This window comes from Gorilla gorilla, chromosome 15, assembly GCF_029281585.2.
Source record: "Gorilla gorilla gorilla isolate KB3781 chromosome 15, NHGRI_mGorGor1-v2.1_pri, whole genome shotgun sequence".
Classification (NCBI taxonomy): domain Eukaryota; kingdom Metazoa; phylum Chordata; class Mammalia; order Primates; family Hominidae; genus Gorilla; species Gorilla gorilla.
In genome coordinates, this window is record NC_073239.2 from 94320986 (window position 1) to 94336024 (window position 15039).

Sequence of the window (15039 nt, forward strand, 5' to 3'; positions counted from 1 at the left end):
CCTGTAGTCGTAGGGTGTAGGCATGCCCCCTAGAAGAGGGGAAAAGATCAAGATGCGGAGAGGCTGGACTCAGCCAGATACGCGACCCAAGGGGCTTGGGACACCCTCACCTCTTCCGCACAGAGCCCTCCCTCTCAGGACAGCGCCAGCCTCCGCCGCCGCTGGACCAGCCCTTCTATTCAGGCTGTGCAGCTTAGAGAAGGGGGCGGAAGGGAATAATCGTAGGGCGGAGAGAAAACACAAATAACGAGACCGCAGGGCATGCTGGAAGTCGTAGTTTCTTCTGCCTCTGCTGTCAGGCGCTGTCCCGACGAACCACAAGGCTTCTTGACTACAGCCCCCAGAAACCCCAAGCACCGTGCTAGGTCATTTCCTCTCCTTTCCGCACGACCTTCCGCGGTTATCCAGCGGGTCACGTAACAAGACTACAATTCCCATGAGGCTCAGCAAGGGCGATTTAGGGTCCAGGGAAGCAATGAGACGTGTTCTTTGTTTTCCTATGGGTGAGGAATGGTTGTATGAGCAGTTGGGTTTCGGGACGCTTTTTGGGGAGAACCCGAGGGAGTCTGAAGGATCTCTAAATCACGCGGAACCCACGGTGCGGCGAGTTGGGACGGAAGTAACCGGTGGGCGTGGGGAGGAGCCGGAAGTTAAGGCGGGGAGGGGGTGGAGGGAAAAGCAAGCCAGGAGGTGCTTGCGGCCGCTTCTAGTAGTTTCCAGGCGCTGCCGGGCGGCTGGCACTAAGCGGTCCTGAGGCTGTGGCTACGGCTGCTCCGGAGCTGGTGGCGCCGCGATAGGAGAGCCGATGGCCAAGTGGGGTGAGGGAGACCCACGCTGGATCGTGGAGGAGCGGGCGGACGCCACCAACGTCAACAACTGGCACTGGTGAGGGCCAGCAAAGCAGGCCGGCCTTGGGAGACCTGCGGCCGGGCCAGGGTTTCAGGGTTCCTAGAACCTCGGCCCGGACAGAGCTGGGGCTGAGGTAGCCGTGTCCGGAGATGGGGGTGGGTCCTTCCTATGGCAGGGGTCCGTAGCCCCAGGCCTCTCCACTCCGCAGTCACCTTCTTAGTGTTTGAGGGGAGGGAGATGGACGTGGAGGGCTGCGCCCCAGAGGAGGGTTGTCAGAAAGACTAGGGGATAACGCCCTGGCTGCTGCATCCAGCCCGAGCAGGGAGGTGCTTACTGCACGTGGCCAGAGGAGTCACTGAGACTGGAACCTCCTTTGATTGTGTTGGGAGATAGCTGTGAAAGGCCTAAGGCCAGGGGTCTGTAATTCCTATTTTGCGGCCTGCGGTAAAATTAAAAGTCATTCATAGGGGACCGCTGTAGCGGTCCCGCGGGAGATTGAGAACGTGTTGTGCAGGTGCTCGGAGCTCAGATAGCTGCGGCCTCTCACCCGGAACTATCAGGTCGGGTGTGTTGGAACTCCAGGTTGCCGAGCAGCCGTGGTTTTATAACCTGACCGTTCTTAAAATAACTGCCCTGCTTCATGAAATCTTCCCAAAGTAATGTTTCCTTATTTTTGAATTCCACTGAACTTTGTTCGTAGTGTTTGTATTGTACCGTTACTTTGTTGCAGCTTTTTTTGCTGTTGTTTTCTCTAATAGTTGATAAGTAGGAAGGCAGATAGTGATGTTTCTTTTCCATATCTCACTTTGTATTCTCTCTTCTTAACATGCAGAGTACTTGACCTAATTTTTGTTGTTTGTTTTGAAGCCCTGGACTTAACGTTTTTGTGGCCATCTAGGGGGCAGTGAATGTGTAGGAAGTTTATAATACAAGTGCGAATCTGATAGGTCAGAACACTGTGCCAATGAGGTCAGGGTTATTGGTTTAATCCTTTCTGGGCCTTTTAGCTAAGTACTGTTCTTTCATGGTCCAGTCTGTGTTCCTGATCTCAGCAATATGTGCAGTTTTCCACTTGGTCAAATGGGGGCGCCATGTTAAAGTATCGAGTATTCCCCCGCACCATCATGCAGAGAAAGGAGAGCATAATTTTCCATTGAGTTTATACCATTTTCTACAGCAGCTGTCTTTGTTGACAGTGTGCAACCCCTTGTCTTCCTAAAAAAGAATGACATGTTTGTGGACATACTGGAGTGGGACTGGGAGTTTTTGTGTTCTTTTCAAACTATTTGTCAGGCCTCCTTTAACCTCGTATTCTCTTGCATAGAGCAGCGTATCCTCCGTTTGACTGCTGGTTCATAGCTTTGTTTCTGCTTTGCAGGACGGAGAGAGATGCTTCAAATTGGTCCACGGATAAGCTGAAAACACTGTTCCTGGCAGTGCAGGTTCAAAATGAAGAAGGCAAGTGTGAGGTGACGGAAGTGAGTAAGCTTGATGGAGAGGCATCCATTAACAATCGCAAAGGGAAACTCATCTTCTTTTATGAATGGAGCGTCAAACTAAACTGGACAGGTAAGTCTAAGCTGGGCTGTCAGAGAGATTAACTGTGTTTTGTTTAACCTGTTAAGTAGCTGGAGAGAACAGTTTTGAGGAGTTACAGACCTTGAAGGGAGAAGGCAGATGTTGCTGCTTTGGAGTCCTATGTAAAGCAGTATCGAGTCCTGGAATTTCTTTGCCATTGTGGGATGCTAAATGGATTTCCTGTGTCTGGGTCTCATAAGTCCCATCCATGAAGTGGCCGGGCCACTGCATCTTTGGGCCTTGGTCTTTGTTGGGACACCTACGATGATATTTCTTCAGACTAGCTACATGTATCTTGTGAATGATTTAAAAGGAGGAAGGAGAGGATTTTTTTGGTCTTGATCTTTTTGCACTGTCTTCAGTGTGAATCTTAACAGATTAAACCACTGCGCTAATGAAGCTTGTGTGTGACAGTAATTTGGGGCTGTTTTATCTATCTTCTAGTTTTATGTCCCTTGTGTATGACATTAGGAAAAAATTGAGGTCATGCGTATGACCGTTTTGGACAGTCCTGACTGTCGGGAGCCTGAATGTAAAAAGGCACTAAAGCTAAGGGAGTATGAGATAGCTACTGTCTGTGTATGGGGCAAAGCATGAAATTTGTGCTTTGATAAACATTTCCGAAGTGAATAGTCATATCATAAAGAAGGGTGAAAGTAGATCTATCTGTCCATGATTTTTGTTAATTTGTTTTTAAAGCACACTTGAAGCATAGTAGTATGGAAGGAATCTTCGGTGTCATCTTGCTGAGACCTCCTTTTTTTTTTCTAGACAGAGTTTTGCTCGTCACCCAGGCTGGAGTGCAGTGGCGCGATCTTGGCTCACTGCAACCTTCACTTCCCGGGTTTAACCAGTTCTCCTGCCTCAGCCTCCCAAGTAGGATTACAGGTGCCCGCCACCACGACCGGCTAATTTTGTATTTTTATTGGAGATGGGTTTCACCATGTTGGCCAGGCTGGTCTCGAACTGTGTCTGGCCGACAATTTTTTTTTTAATATAGGGACTAAAAATTGGTAGCATAGTTTTGTGCACATTAAATGGTAAGAAATAGATAAATATAGGCCGGGCGTGGTGGCTAACGCCTGTAATCCCAGCACTTTGGGAGGCCAAGGTGGGCGGATCACGAGGTCAGGAGATCAAGACCATCCTGGCTGACACAGTGAAACCCCGTCTCTACTAAAAATACAAAAAATTAGCCAGGCGTGGTGGCATGTGCCTGTAGTCCCAGCTACTTGGGAGGCTGAGGCAGGAGAATCGCTTGAACCCAGGAGGCGGAGGTTGCAGTGAGCTGGGATCACACTGTTGCACTCCAGCCTGGGCAACAGAGTGAGACTCCATCTCAAAAAAAATAAAAAATAGGTGAATACTACAATAAATATGGTGCTTTACCATGGAAAAGACCTGAAGTTTATTTGTGAAAGTGGGCATCAAAGCCAGGTGCGGCGGCTCACGCCTGTAATCTCAGCACTTTGGGAGACTGAGGCAGGTGGATCACGAGGTCAGGAATTGGAGACACACCTGGCCAACATGGTGAAACCCCATCTCTACTAAAAAATACAAAAATTAGCTGTGCGTAGTGGCACGCACCTGTAATCCCAGCTACTTGGGAGGCTGAGGCAGAAGAATTGCTTGAACCTGGGAGGTGGAGGTTGCAATGAGCCAAGATCATGCCACTGCACTCCAGCCTGAGCAACAGAGCAAGACTCTGTCTTGGGGAGGGGGGGGGAAGTGGGCATCAGAAGGGTTGCAGCTTGAGGACTACTATGGAATGGTAGAAGGAGAGTCATCCACAATCAGAAGGAACATTACACTAGTTGAGGATGGGTATGGCTCACAACACACGCTGTAAACTGAGGTCATTGGCAGATAGGTGTTTGAGATGTGTGTGTTTTATGTATCCTATGTAGCTGGGTGAGGCTTTCCGTATTCACCTAGTGTTTCTCATGGATGGAGTCACATAGAAGCAAACATGAACTTCTCATTATAATCAAATTGTTCCCTAATATTTCAGTTGCACTGAAATAAATTGATATTTTCAAAACAAGTATTCTAGCAGAACTACTGGCTTTTGACCCAAGTTCTCATGGTATAACTCATGCTAGTACCAAATCTGTAGCTCTTTGTCCCACATTGTAATAACATAGTTGGTTTCCAGTAACCTGGTGAGGAAAGACATTTCTTTTGGGGGTGTGGGTGTTGATTGCATCTGGCATGTGGCATTCTCAGAATAAAGAGGATCAGTTCAGCCATCCAAAAGCAGCAGAAGTGAGGTAGCAGTTAGGACCCTGGAGCAGAGACCTTTCCTGCCAAGGAGTGGACTAATGACATTGCATTGGTTTTGACAGGTACTTCTAAGTCAGGAGTACAGTACAAAGGACATGTGGAGATCCCCAATTTGTCTGATGAAAACAGCGTGGATGAAGTGGAGGTTCGTGCTTCATAACTCCTAATCCGAGTCCTCTATATCCTCTTATTCTCAGATGAGAAAAGTGACCTGTCATTCAGGATTCATAGCCCAGGCTTGGTCCAAGCATTCAGAACCCTAGTCTGCAGATAATTTTCTAGGCATATGGTGCCATTGGAAACTTCTAGAGCAATTTGCACTCCTTTAATTTCTTCACTTTAGCTAGTGACATGGGTTCTAACTAACATTAGCCACTTGACAGAGAGGACTCAAGAAGGAACACTAATGGGGATTGTACGAATACCGCAGTACTCATGCATTTCCTTTGGAAATGTCAGCAGTTACCTGATTGCTCAGCCCCCACATTCCATAATGAGGGTGCCCCTCAAGTTATTTACCACCTACTTCTCATCTTTCACCCAGATTAGTGTGAGCCTTGCCAAAGATGAGCCTGACACAAATCTCGTGGCCTTAATGAAGGAAGAAGGGGTGAAACTTCTAAGAGAAGCAATGGGAATTTACATCAGCACCCTCAAAACAGGTATCCCTTGAGTAGTTCTGTGTGCCTTAAGGAGGTAGTTTCCACCTGTTAGACTCTGGTTAAGGGCCTGGACAGTCCTTTCTTTGGCAAATGGGTAAAGATTTGGGGGGAGGGGGCTTATTTCATCTTAAAGTCAGTCCATAAGCTCGGAGTAAGAGAAAGATCTGGAGCTGTGTTGTCTAATATTGATGGTTGAGCATTTTAGATGTGGCTAGACCAAACTGAGATGTGCTGTGAGGGCCCGGCGCGGTGGCTCACACTTGTAATCCCAGCACTGTTGGAGGCTGAGGTGGGCTGATTGCCTGAGCTCAGGAATTTGAGACCAGCCTGGGCAACATGGTGAAACCCTGTCTCTACAAAAAATACAAAAATTAGCTGGATGTGGTGGCCCGTGCCTGTAATCCCAGCTACTCGGGAGGCTGAGGTGGGAGAGTGGCTTGAGCCCAGGAGGCAGGGAGGTTGCAATGAGCTGAGATCATGCCACTGCACTCCAGCCTGGATGACCAAAAAACACAAGAGATGTGCTGTGAGTATAAATTACACTATGGGCTGGGTGCAGTGGCTCACGCCTATAATCCCAGCCCTTTGGGAAGCCGAGGTGGGCGGATCACCTGAGGTCGGGAGTTCGAGACCAGCCTGACCAATAGAGAAACCCCATCTCTACTAAAAATACAAAATTAGCCGGGTGTGGTGGTGCATGCCTGTAATCCCAGCTACTCAAGAGGCTGAGGCAGGAGAATTGCTTGAACCCAGGAGGTGAAGGTTGCGGTGAGCCAAGAACGCGCCATTGCACTCCAGCCTGGGTGACAGAGGGAGACTCCATCTCAAAAAAAAAAAAAAACAAAAAAACAAAAAACTGTATTTGAGGCTCACATTATATTTCTAATGGACAGCGCTAATCTAAAGACTTGGCATCTCTGGACTCATTACTTGAATACAGTCTGGACTATCTTTGATATCAAAGATATCACTCTCCAGGGATATTTAGATGCTTAGAATAGAAGTCAGCTCAGCTTTCCCCTGGGATTCCATTTCTGCCAGTGTATTCTGATCTTGGTGTTGGAATATGTATAATAACCATCAAAGAAGGTGATGGAAGGTGATAGACACCTTTTTGGGGAGGACCAGTACACCAGTGCCATAACTAGTTGTGGCTTTTCTGCAGAGGTAAGGCAGAGTGGAGGAAAGGCACTAACCATGCATCCATAGGTGCTGGGTAGATTACCCACTCTTGAAGTCATCAAAGTGCCACGGCATTCACGCCATCCTTCCATAGTAGACCTCACATGCACTTAATATGTTATAATGTTTCCAGTTGAGTCAGGAGGATAAGCTTTTAAAAATAATCCCAGTGGCCAGGTGCAGCGGCTCACACCTGTAATCCCAGCACTTTGGGAGGCCGAGGCCAGTAGATCACAAGGTCAGGAGATCGAGACCATCCTGGCCAACATGATGAAACCCCGTCTCTACTAAAAATACAAAAATTAGCTGGGCATGGTGGTGCATGCCTATAATCCGAGCTACTCAGGAGGCTGCGGCAGGAGAATAGCTTGAACCAGGGAGTCAGAGGTTGCAGTGAGTTGGAGTGCAGGCTGCACTCCAGCCTGGCGACAGAGCAAGACTCCGTCTCAAAAAAAAAAAAAAAAGATAATCCCAGTGAACATACTATATTCTATGGCATATACCCAGATACCAGTCTGGCATAGACCAAAAGTAAAGATGTAAAAATAGCCTCTTCCTTTTCTGGTCATAACCTCATTCTGTGGTAGGATGGCTGTGTTTGTCAAGCTGTAATGAAACTCCAGATCTCAGCTACTAAGAAGTAACTTCCATGAGCTGGAATTTTATCTTTTCAGAGTTCACCCAGGGCATGATCTTACCTACAATGAATGGAGAGTCAGTAGACCCAGTGGGGCAGCCAGCACTGAAAACTGAGGAGCGCAAGGTAAATGGTTTTCCTGGGGTGGGAGACTGTCTGCAAAGGAACTTGAGAGACCGCCTTCTTAATTCCACGTATCAGCTCTCTGTGTCCCTAACCTCTAAGCCAGACCAGCTTGTGATCTGCTCATGGTGCTTTTTCAGAGCGCCTGCAATATGCATTCATTCACCCATCTTTAACCTGGTTTTAATTCACTTATCGCAGACCCCTAGAGCAAGTAGGAGCTATCAGACAGTTAAAAGTCTGACTCTTGATTGCATTTAGCACCAGTTAGGAGGTTATGAACAAAGGATGGTCTTCACCTATATAAGTCTTCAGTCTAATTGGTGTGTTGATATTTCATACTTTGATATTAGAGGTCCCATCAAGAAATGGAGTTACATCCCTGTCTTCACCCAATCTCCCCAATTTTCAGGGTGAGCAAGTACTTTATCTAGAGATGGAACTTTGTGGTTCAAGCTCAGCACTTGGTTTAGAGCCCTGTTGCTCTTTTGTCAGCATAGTGAAGTGGATACTCTGGAAGTGGGGAGAAAACCGCTTCCAGCTATTTAAACATAGAAATTGTTTGAGAATTACACTGAGCTCTTCAAAAATATCTCAATGATTTGATTTGTTATTTGACTATCAGGGTCTTCCTTGTAGAGTGGTTATTTTTACTGGGAATTGAGGAGGTTTCCAGAATCATTACCCTCATGACTGAAACAGCTACACACTCAAATTCCCTTCAAACCCCTTGGAATAATTACCCTTGGAGGTGAACATTTTTATGAGAATGAATGGTACAACTGTCTCTGAAGCCACGTTGATTGAGGTTGTATCATTACTCTGTATTGATCATTTTCACTGCCACCTTCACAGGCTAAGCCTGCTCCTTCAAAAACCCAGGCCAGACCTGTTGGAGTCAAAATCCCCACTTGTAAGATCACTCTTAAGGAAACCTTCCTGACGTCACCAGAGGAGCTCTATAGAGTGTTTACCACCCAAGAGGTAAGTCAGTCTTGTCCTTCAGGCCTCATGCCATCTGCCCTTCTAGGTGACTTGAGTTGGGGGCATATCCCTTCAGCAGTGTACAGAAGAGGTACTCAGAACTGGAGCCATGAGGACTTCATCAAAGTGAATTTTTCCCTCCCTCTATTCTCTTTTTTTTTTGAGACGGAGTCTTGCTCTGTCACCTGCCCAGGCTGGAGTGCAGTGGCACGATCTTGGCTCACTGCAACCTCTGCCTCCCAGGTTCAAGCGATTCTCCTGCCTCAGCGTCCTGAACAGCTGGTACTATAGGCACACGCCATCACGCCTAGCTAATTTTTATGTTTTTTAGTAGAGATGGGGTTTCACCATATTTTTTAGTAGAGATGGGCTGGTCTGAAACTCCTGACCTCAAGTGATCTGCCTGCCTCAGCCTCCCAAAGTGCTGGGATTACAGGTGCAAACCACTGTGCTCGGCCATATTTATTTATTTTAAAAACAAAAGACCTGGTCTTGCTATGTTGCCCAGACTAACCTTGAACTTCTGGGCTCAAGTGATCCTCCTTCCTCAGCCTCCTGAGTAGCTGGGACTACAGGTGCACACTACCGTGCCTGTTCTAGTTTTGGGTCATATAAGTAGAAACCACTGAGTGAATCTTACTAGAAAAGTGAATGGCCATTCTTGGTTACTCTGTAGCACAGAAGAATTCCTGGCTTCTTTGTGTTGCACAGCTGACTTGTGCCATTCTGCTGCTATAGTGTGGAGTTGAGAAACATGACTGTATTCAGCTTTATTATCTGATAGTAAAGGCGGTTAGGATACGTGGAAGTTCCCACATACTGTGGGACAAAATATCAAGATCTTGTTTTTTAAACAAAAATGTAAATACAGCCATAAATTAAGAGGTACCAGGTAGTATACGGGTGTTAGTATGTCTGTGCGCCTGCACCCAAAATACTCTCGTGATAAGTTCTCTCCCCCTTAGAAAACCAAGAACTGGAGAAGCAATTGACTGGGTTTTCTAGAAATTTAAAAAGATGTGTATAAACAAAATTGTACTGTACTTCAGAAAGTTATCTTAGTTGACTCCGGAGATGTGTTATGACCTGGCTATGCCAAAGACTGCGTTCGATGGCTAACTTGGTTCTGCTTTGTGCCTGCTGCCTTGAAGGACTTAGCAGCATAGCTGTGGTCTTCATTTGAATTGAATTTAGCACTTCAACACAGACTTCAGTTGAATCTCTGCTTCCAAACTAGCTAAAGTTTTCAGAGTTTTAAAATACTTTTGTATGGGAGGATTCCTAACATTTTTAACCTTCTGTTTATTTTTAATTTTGTACCATGTATTCGTATTACCTACTTTAAAAAATAGTAAAGTCTTTTTAAAAGTAAAAGCGGCACTGTTGGGTAATCGAACACAGCAAAATGATACTGATTTGATATATATGGAGTAGGCCAGGCACAGTGGCTCACATCTCTAATCCCAGCACTTTGAGGGGCTGAGGTGGGTGAATTACTTGAGCCCAGGAGTTTGAGACCAGCCTGGCCAACACGGTGAAGCCCTGTCTCTACAAAAAATACAAAAATTAGCCAGGTATGGTGGTATGCGCCTGTAGTCCCAGCTCCTCAGGAAGCTGAGGTGGGAGGATCACCTAAGCTTAGGAGGTCGGGGCTGCAGTGAGCCATGATCATGCCACTGCACTTTGGCCTGGGCAACAGAGCAAGACCTATCTCAAAAAAAATAAAAGGGCTGGGTGCGGTGGCTCACGCCTGTAATCCCAGCACTTTGGGAGGCCGAGGTGGGTGGATCACGAGGTCAGGAGTTCAAGACCAGCCTGGCCAAGATGGTGAAACCCCATCTCTACTAAAAAATACAAAAAGTTAGCCAGGCATGGTGGCATGCGCCTGTAATCCCAGCTACTCCAGAGGCTGAAGCAGAGAATTGCTTAAAACCTGGACGGGCAGAGGTTGCAGTGAGCCGAGATCGCGCCACTGCACTCCAGCCTGGGCAACAAAGTGAGACTCCGTCTCAATAAATAAAAAAATAAAATAAAATAAAAGATGGAATAGATCTATTTTGGGACATGTTCTCAGAAATGATAATAGAAGTCTCAAACATTTACTTGAGAATTTTCTTTCATAAGCTCATTCTTATATCTTTCTGAACCATATACAATTTCAAATAAATAAAAGTAAATGGGTCCAAAGTAATGGCATCATCAGATCAGAAAGAATTCCCGAAGTCAAGTCCTGGCTGGTATTAAAACAGAATAGAGGGACACCCTGGACCCGCCTGTGGGGCAGACTGGTGGAAATGAGAGTTGAGGCATGCAGCCTTCAGCTGGCATTTGTCCTTGGGTCCCACTGAAAGCCATGTATGTTCTGCCTCTTTTTTTTTTTTCCCTGCAGCTGGTGCAGGCCTTTACCCATGCTCCTGCAACATTAGAAGCAGACAGAGGTGGAAAGTTCCACATGGTAGATGGCAATGTCTCTGGGGAATTTACTGATCTGGTGAGTACCTGCCGGCCCTAGACTCAGGTTGTTGCCTTTGGTCAGATGAGTGACATTTCTCTTTTTCTCAGCTCTATAGGTAAAATGTAAGGCTTTAATCTCTTTGTTAATAAAACATTTTGTTTTTCAAAAAAAGGCTGTGATTTGAACTCTCTTGCAAGTAATATAATTGCACAGATGGTAGACTCCGTATGAAGGGCAGATGACTGATCCTAGCTAGGACTGGGTACATTGTAGTATATAATATAGACTGAGCTGTTTGATTATTTTAGGTCCCTGAGAAACATATTGTGATGAAGTGGAGGTTTAAATCTTGGCCAGAGGGTAAGTAAACATATTTATTGCCATTACCCCCAGAACTTTTTCTCTTTGCTGTAATTTTTTTTTTTTTTTTTGGAAACAGGGTCTCACTGTCACCCAGGCTAGAGCGCAGTGGCATAATCACAGCAAACTGCAGCCTTAACCTCCCAGACCCAAATGATCCTCCTGCTTCAGCTTCCCAAGTAGCTGAGACTACGTGTGCCACCATGCCAGCTTTTTTTTTTTTTTTTTTTACTTTTTTACTTTTTTTGTAGAGATGGGGTCCTACTACGTTGTCCAGGCTAGTCTCGAACTCCTGGGCTCAAGTGATCCTCCTGCCTCAGCCTCCCAAAGTGCTGGGATTACAGGTGCATGCCACCACGCCCACGTAATTTTAGTAGAGATGGAGTTTCACCATGTTAGCCAGGCTGGTCTGGAACTCCTGACCTCTGGTGATCCACCCACCTCAGCCTGCCAAAGTGCTGGGATTACAGGTGTGAGCCACCACGCCCAGCCAGGTTGCCCCAGTCTTAAACTCAGATGGAAACCCTAGATATGAAACCTCCGTCCCCTCTGCCTTTCCCAGGGCACTTTGCCACCATCACCTTGACCTTCATCGACAAGAACGGAGAGACTGAGCTGTGCATGGAAGGTCGAGGCATCCCTGCTCCTGAGGAAGAGCGGACGCGACAGGGCTGGCAGCGGTACTACTTTGAGGGCATTAAACAGACCTTTGGCTATGGCGCACGCTTATTTTAGGGCCAGCGGCAGGGGACTCCGGCCTGCTGGACACTTCAGTCCAGCTCTCTCCTGACTGGGGCTTGCGACTCACAGGATTGCATCGTCCCAGCTGCTAACTTGGGGCCGGGGCCCCTCCCCTCCACATATACCTTGGGTTTGTGCATGTTTTCTGCTGGGTGGGTTCAGAGGGCAATTTCTCTTTTATGTGTACATATGCTAAATAAACATAATTTAAAAAACATGTGTGTCTGGAACCTATGTTGATTGAGTGGCTGGTATTGAGAGCTCCCTTGAAGGTTTTGAATTCAAAAAAGAAGGACGGGGTGGACAGCCTTGTCTCTATTCTGGGTAAGTGTAGGTAATTAAGAGGCACAGAGCTTGCTTCTCACTACCAGGCATTCCTGAGCTAGTCTTTCTTACTAGTAAATAGTTTCTGCCTTTTTACCCATAAAAGTAGGGGAGGGTTGGTACTTGGGTAGGGAGTGCTAACACTATGCCTCTACTGCCAGTGCAGTTGACTTCTCACTTTGCACTGCCCATGGCCTCTCACCCTCTTGCAAAGATAAGTGATCACCAGATGCTGGTTTGGGATATGGGAAGGTGGGAGATTCCTAACTTGTGGCAGCTTCTGTTGTTACATTGCACAGTTACTGAGTACCAGACACTACACTGTTTACTTGCATTAACTCAGTTGATCTCTATAATACGCAGTAGGTACTGTTGTCATTTGTTTTACAAGAACTTAAGCCTTGGCTTTTAAATACATGTATTTTACATATAGCCAGGCGCAGTGGCTCAGGTCTATAATCCCAGCACTTTGGGAGGCTGAGGCAGGTAGATCACTTGAGGCCAGGAGTTTGAGACCAGCCTGGCCAACATGGCGAAACCCCATCTCTACTAAAAATACAAAAATTAACTGATGTGGTGGCACATGCCTGTAATCCCAGCCACTCAGGAGGCTGAGGCACAAGAATTGCTTGAGCCCAGAAGGTGTGAGCCAAGATTGCACCACTGTACTCAAGCCTGGGTGACAGAATAAGACTGTCTTGAAAAATAAGTATTTTACATACATATTTGCTACAGGTGAGCCTTGGATTTCTTAACACCCAGATCCAACAAACAGAGTTGAGATTTGCAACAAGGACTATAACTGCAACAAGGACTGTAACTGCAGAGCCCATACTCAGGAAATTGTTGTCTTAATTTAACAATATGTGGTACCATTAAGTTTGCTGGGCACTGACCATGAGCCAAGTGTTGGGGATATAGTGGGTTCAGACTGCCACATTGCAGGAAGAGGTAACAGTACCTGAACAGGGAGAGTCACTCCTGGACAAGCCTGGCCCTGACTTCCTGCACCCCAGCGTGAGTCAGTGCCCTCTAAGCCAGACGCTACCTCCTGCAGCTACAGCTATTTCCTTCGTCTGTTTATTGCCTGTTTTATCGGGTGGCAGCAAGACCTTGCAGGCTAAAACTGGTTAAAGCAGAGTTCAAGATCTGGTTCATTTACACTTCCCAAAGCCATCTTTGGCTTGAATTACTAACGAGTGCTGGGCTGAACTAATCCACATCTAGTTTGACATTACATCTGCCTCCTAGGGGTGCAAAATGATGCCTTTTGATGAAGAACCTGGAGTCTAGCTTGAATCAAATCAACAGGCCCTTCCCAACAGACTCCTAACAGAGACGATTAAAAAAATGAGACTTTGGGCCGGGCACGGTGGCTCACGCCTGTAATCCCAGCACTTTGGGAGGCCGAGGCGGGCGGATCACAAGGGCAGGAGATCGAGACCATCCTGGCTAACACGGTGAAACCCCGTCTCTACTAAAAATACAAAAAATCAGCTGGGCGTGGTAGTGGGCACCTGTAGTCCCAGCTACTCGGGAGGCTGAGGCAGGAGAACGGCGTGAACCTGGGAGGCGGAGCTTGCAGTGAGCCGAGATCATGCCACTGCACTCCAGCCTGGACGACAGAGCGAGACTCCGGCTCAAAAACAATAATAAAAAAAAAAATTTTAATTAAAAAAATGATACTTTGGCTGGGAGCGGTGGGTCACGCTTGTAATCCTAGCACTTTGGGAGGCCGAGGCAGGCGGATCACAAGGTCAGGAGTTCGAGACCAGCCTGGCCAACATCGCAAAACCCTGTCTCTACTAAAAATACAAAAATTAGCCGGGTGTAGTGGCGGGCACTTGTAATCCTAGCTACTCGGGAGGCTGAGGCAGGAGAATCACTTGAACCTGGGAGGCAGAGGTTGCAGCGAACCGAGACCAAGCCACTGCACTCCAGCCTGGGCGACAGATGGAGACTCTGTCTCAAAACAAACAAACAAACAAATGAGCCCTTTCGGCCAGGCGCAGTGGCTCACGCCTGTAATCCCAGCATTTTGGGAGGCCAAGGTGGGCAGACACCTGAGGTCAGGGATTCGAGACCAGCCTGGCCAACATGGTGAAACCCCATCTCTACTAAAAATACAAAAATTAGCTGGGCATAATGGCAGGTGCCTGTAATCCCAGCTACTCAGGAGGCTGAGTGGGAGAATTGCTTGGACCTGGGACACAGAGGTTACAGTGAGCCAAGATCACGCCATTGATTGCATTCCAGCCTGGGTGACTGAGCAAGACTCCGACTCAAAAAACAAAAACAAAAAAAAAAAAAAAAAAAGAAAAAGAAAAAGTGAGCCTTTTCACACACACCTGGCTGGAAAGTTACCAGTTCCAGAACACTTAGAATCAATCAAGTAGAGATGACCAATACGTTCATTAAACCCAAGGCACCAGGCTAAGTGCCTGCCATGTGACATGTGCAGTTGCCATTACGTGCCAGTATTGATGGCTATTCAATTCTTACCATTGCCATTTTACTGATAACATTTTGGTAAGCCCTCTGAACCTAAAAAGCAAATGGCATAGCTAGAAATAAAACTGTGGACTTCGACTTTGTGTTTGAATAGTAAAACTTCCACTTCCTAACAAATTGGGTGAATATCCTTATCTGTAGAATGTGCATATGTCTTGTGAGAGCGTTCGAGATGATACATGTAGAAACGCTGGCACCTGGTGTCATTTAGCAAATAGTCCCTGCTGAATCCATTCAAAAGCCCAAGTGTTTGCCCTTAAGCCAGAATGCTATTTTGAAAAGCTGGCTAATTTTAATCCAAATTGCATATCTTGGGCTAAGAGCTCTCCATGCCTGAGAGGAAGAACAAT

At 46.7% G+C, this 15039-nt stretch overlaps 2 protein-coding genes across 3 annotated transcripts in view; one reads left to right on the plus strand and one right to left on the minus strand.

The window, feature by feature from the left end:
* Positions 1–591, minus strand: part of VIPAS39 (VPS33B interacting protein, apical-basolateral polarity regulator, spe-39 homolog) — a 31380-nt gene extending 30789 nt beyond the window's left edge. Inside the window, exon 1 of the mRNA XM_019009564.3 lies at positions 111–591. The gene's annotated coding sequence lies outside the window, so the exon portion shown is untranslated. The remainder of the gene's footprint in view (positions 1–110) is intronic.
* On the plus strand, positions 389–12071 carry AHSA1 (activator of HSP90 ATPase activity 1). 2 transcript variants are annotated; one of them, XM_019009566.3, is made up of 9 exons: positions 389–885; positions 2228–2418; positions 4773–4855; positions 5255–5372; positions 7229–7317; positions 8170–8298; positions 10688–10789; positions 11062–11113; positions 11676–12071. In XM_019009566.3, the coding sequence occupies exons 1-9, from the start codon at positions 806–808 to the stop codon at positions 11846–11848; spliced, it is 1017 nt and encodes a 338-aa protein (XP_018865111.1). In that variant the 5' UTR covers positions 389–805; the 3' UTR covers positions 11849–12071. The 2 variants fall into 2 exon arrangements, with proteins under 2 accessions (XP_018865111.1, XP_018865112.1); XM_019009567.2 differs by having other exon boundaries at positions 478–598.
* Positions 12072–15039: the final 2968 nt, after the last annotated feature.

Bases quoted from the DNA above. Each gene is read 5' to 3' on its own strand.
- AHSA1 (XM_019009566.3), top strand. From the start codon at position 806: ATGGCCAAGTGGGGTGAGGGAGACCCACGCTGGATCGTGGAGGAGCGG. The intron at 886-2,227 runs GTGAGGGCCAGC...TCTGCTTTGCAG, and splicing joins AACGTCAACAACTGGCACTG to GACGGAGAGAGATGCTTCAA. The intron at 11,114-11,675 runs GTAAGTAAACAT...TGCCTTTCCCAG, and splicing joins GTTTAAATCTTGGCCAGAGG to GGCACTTTGCCACCATCACC.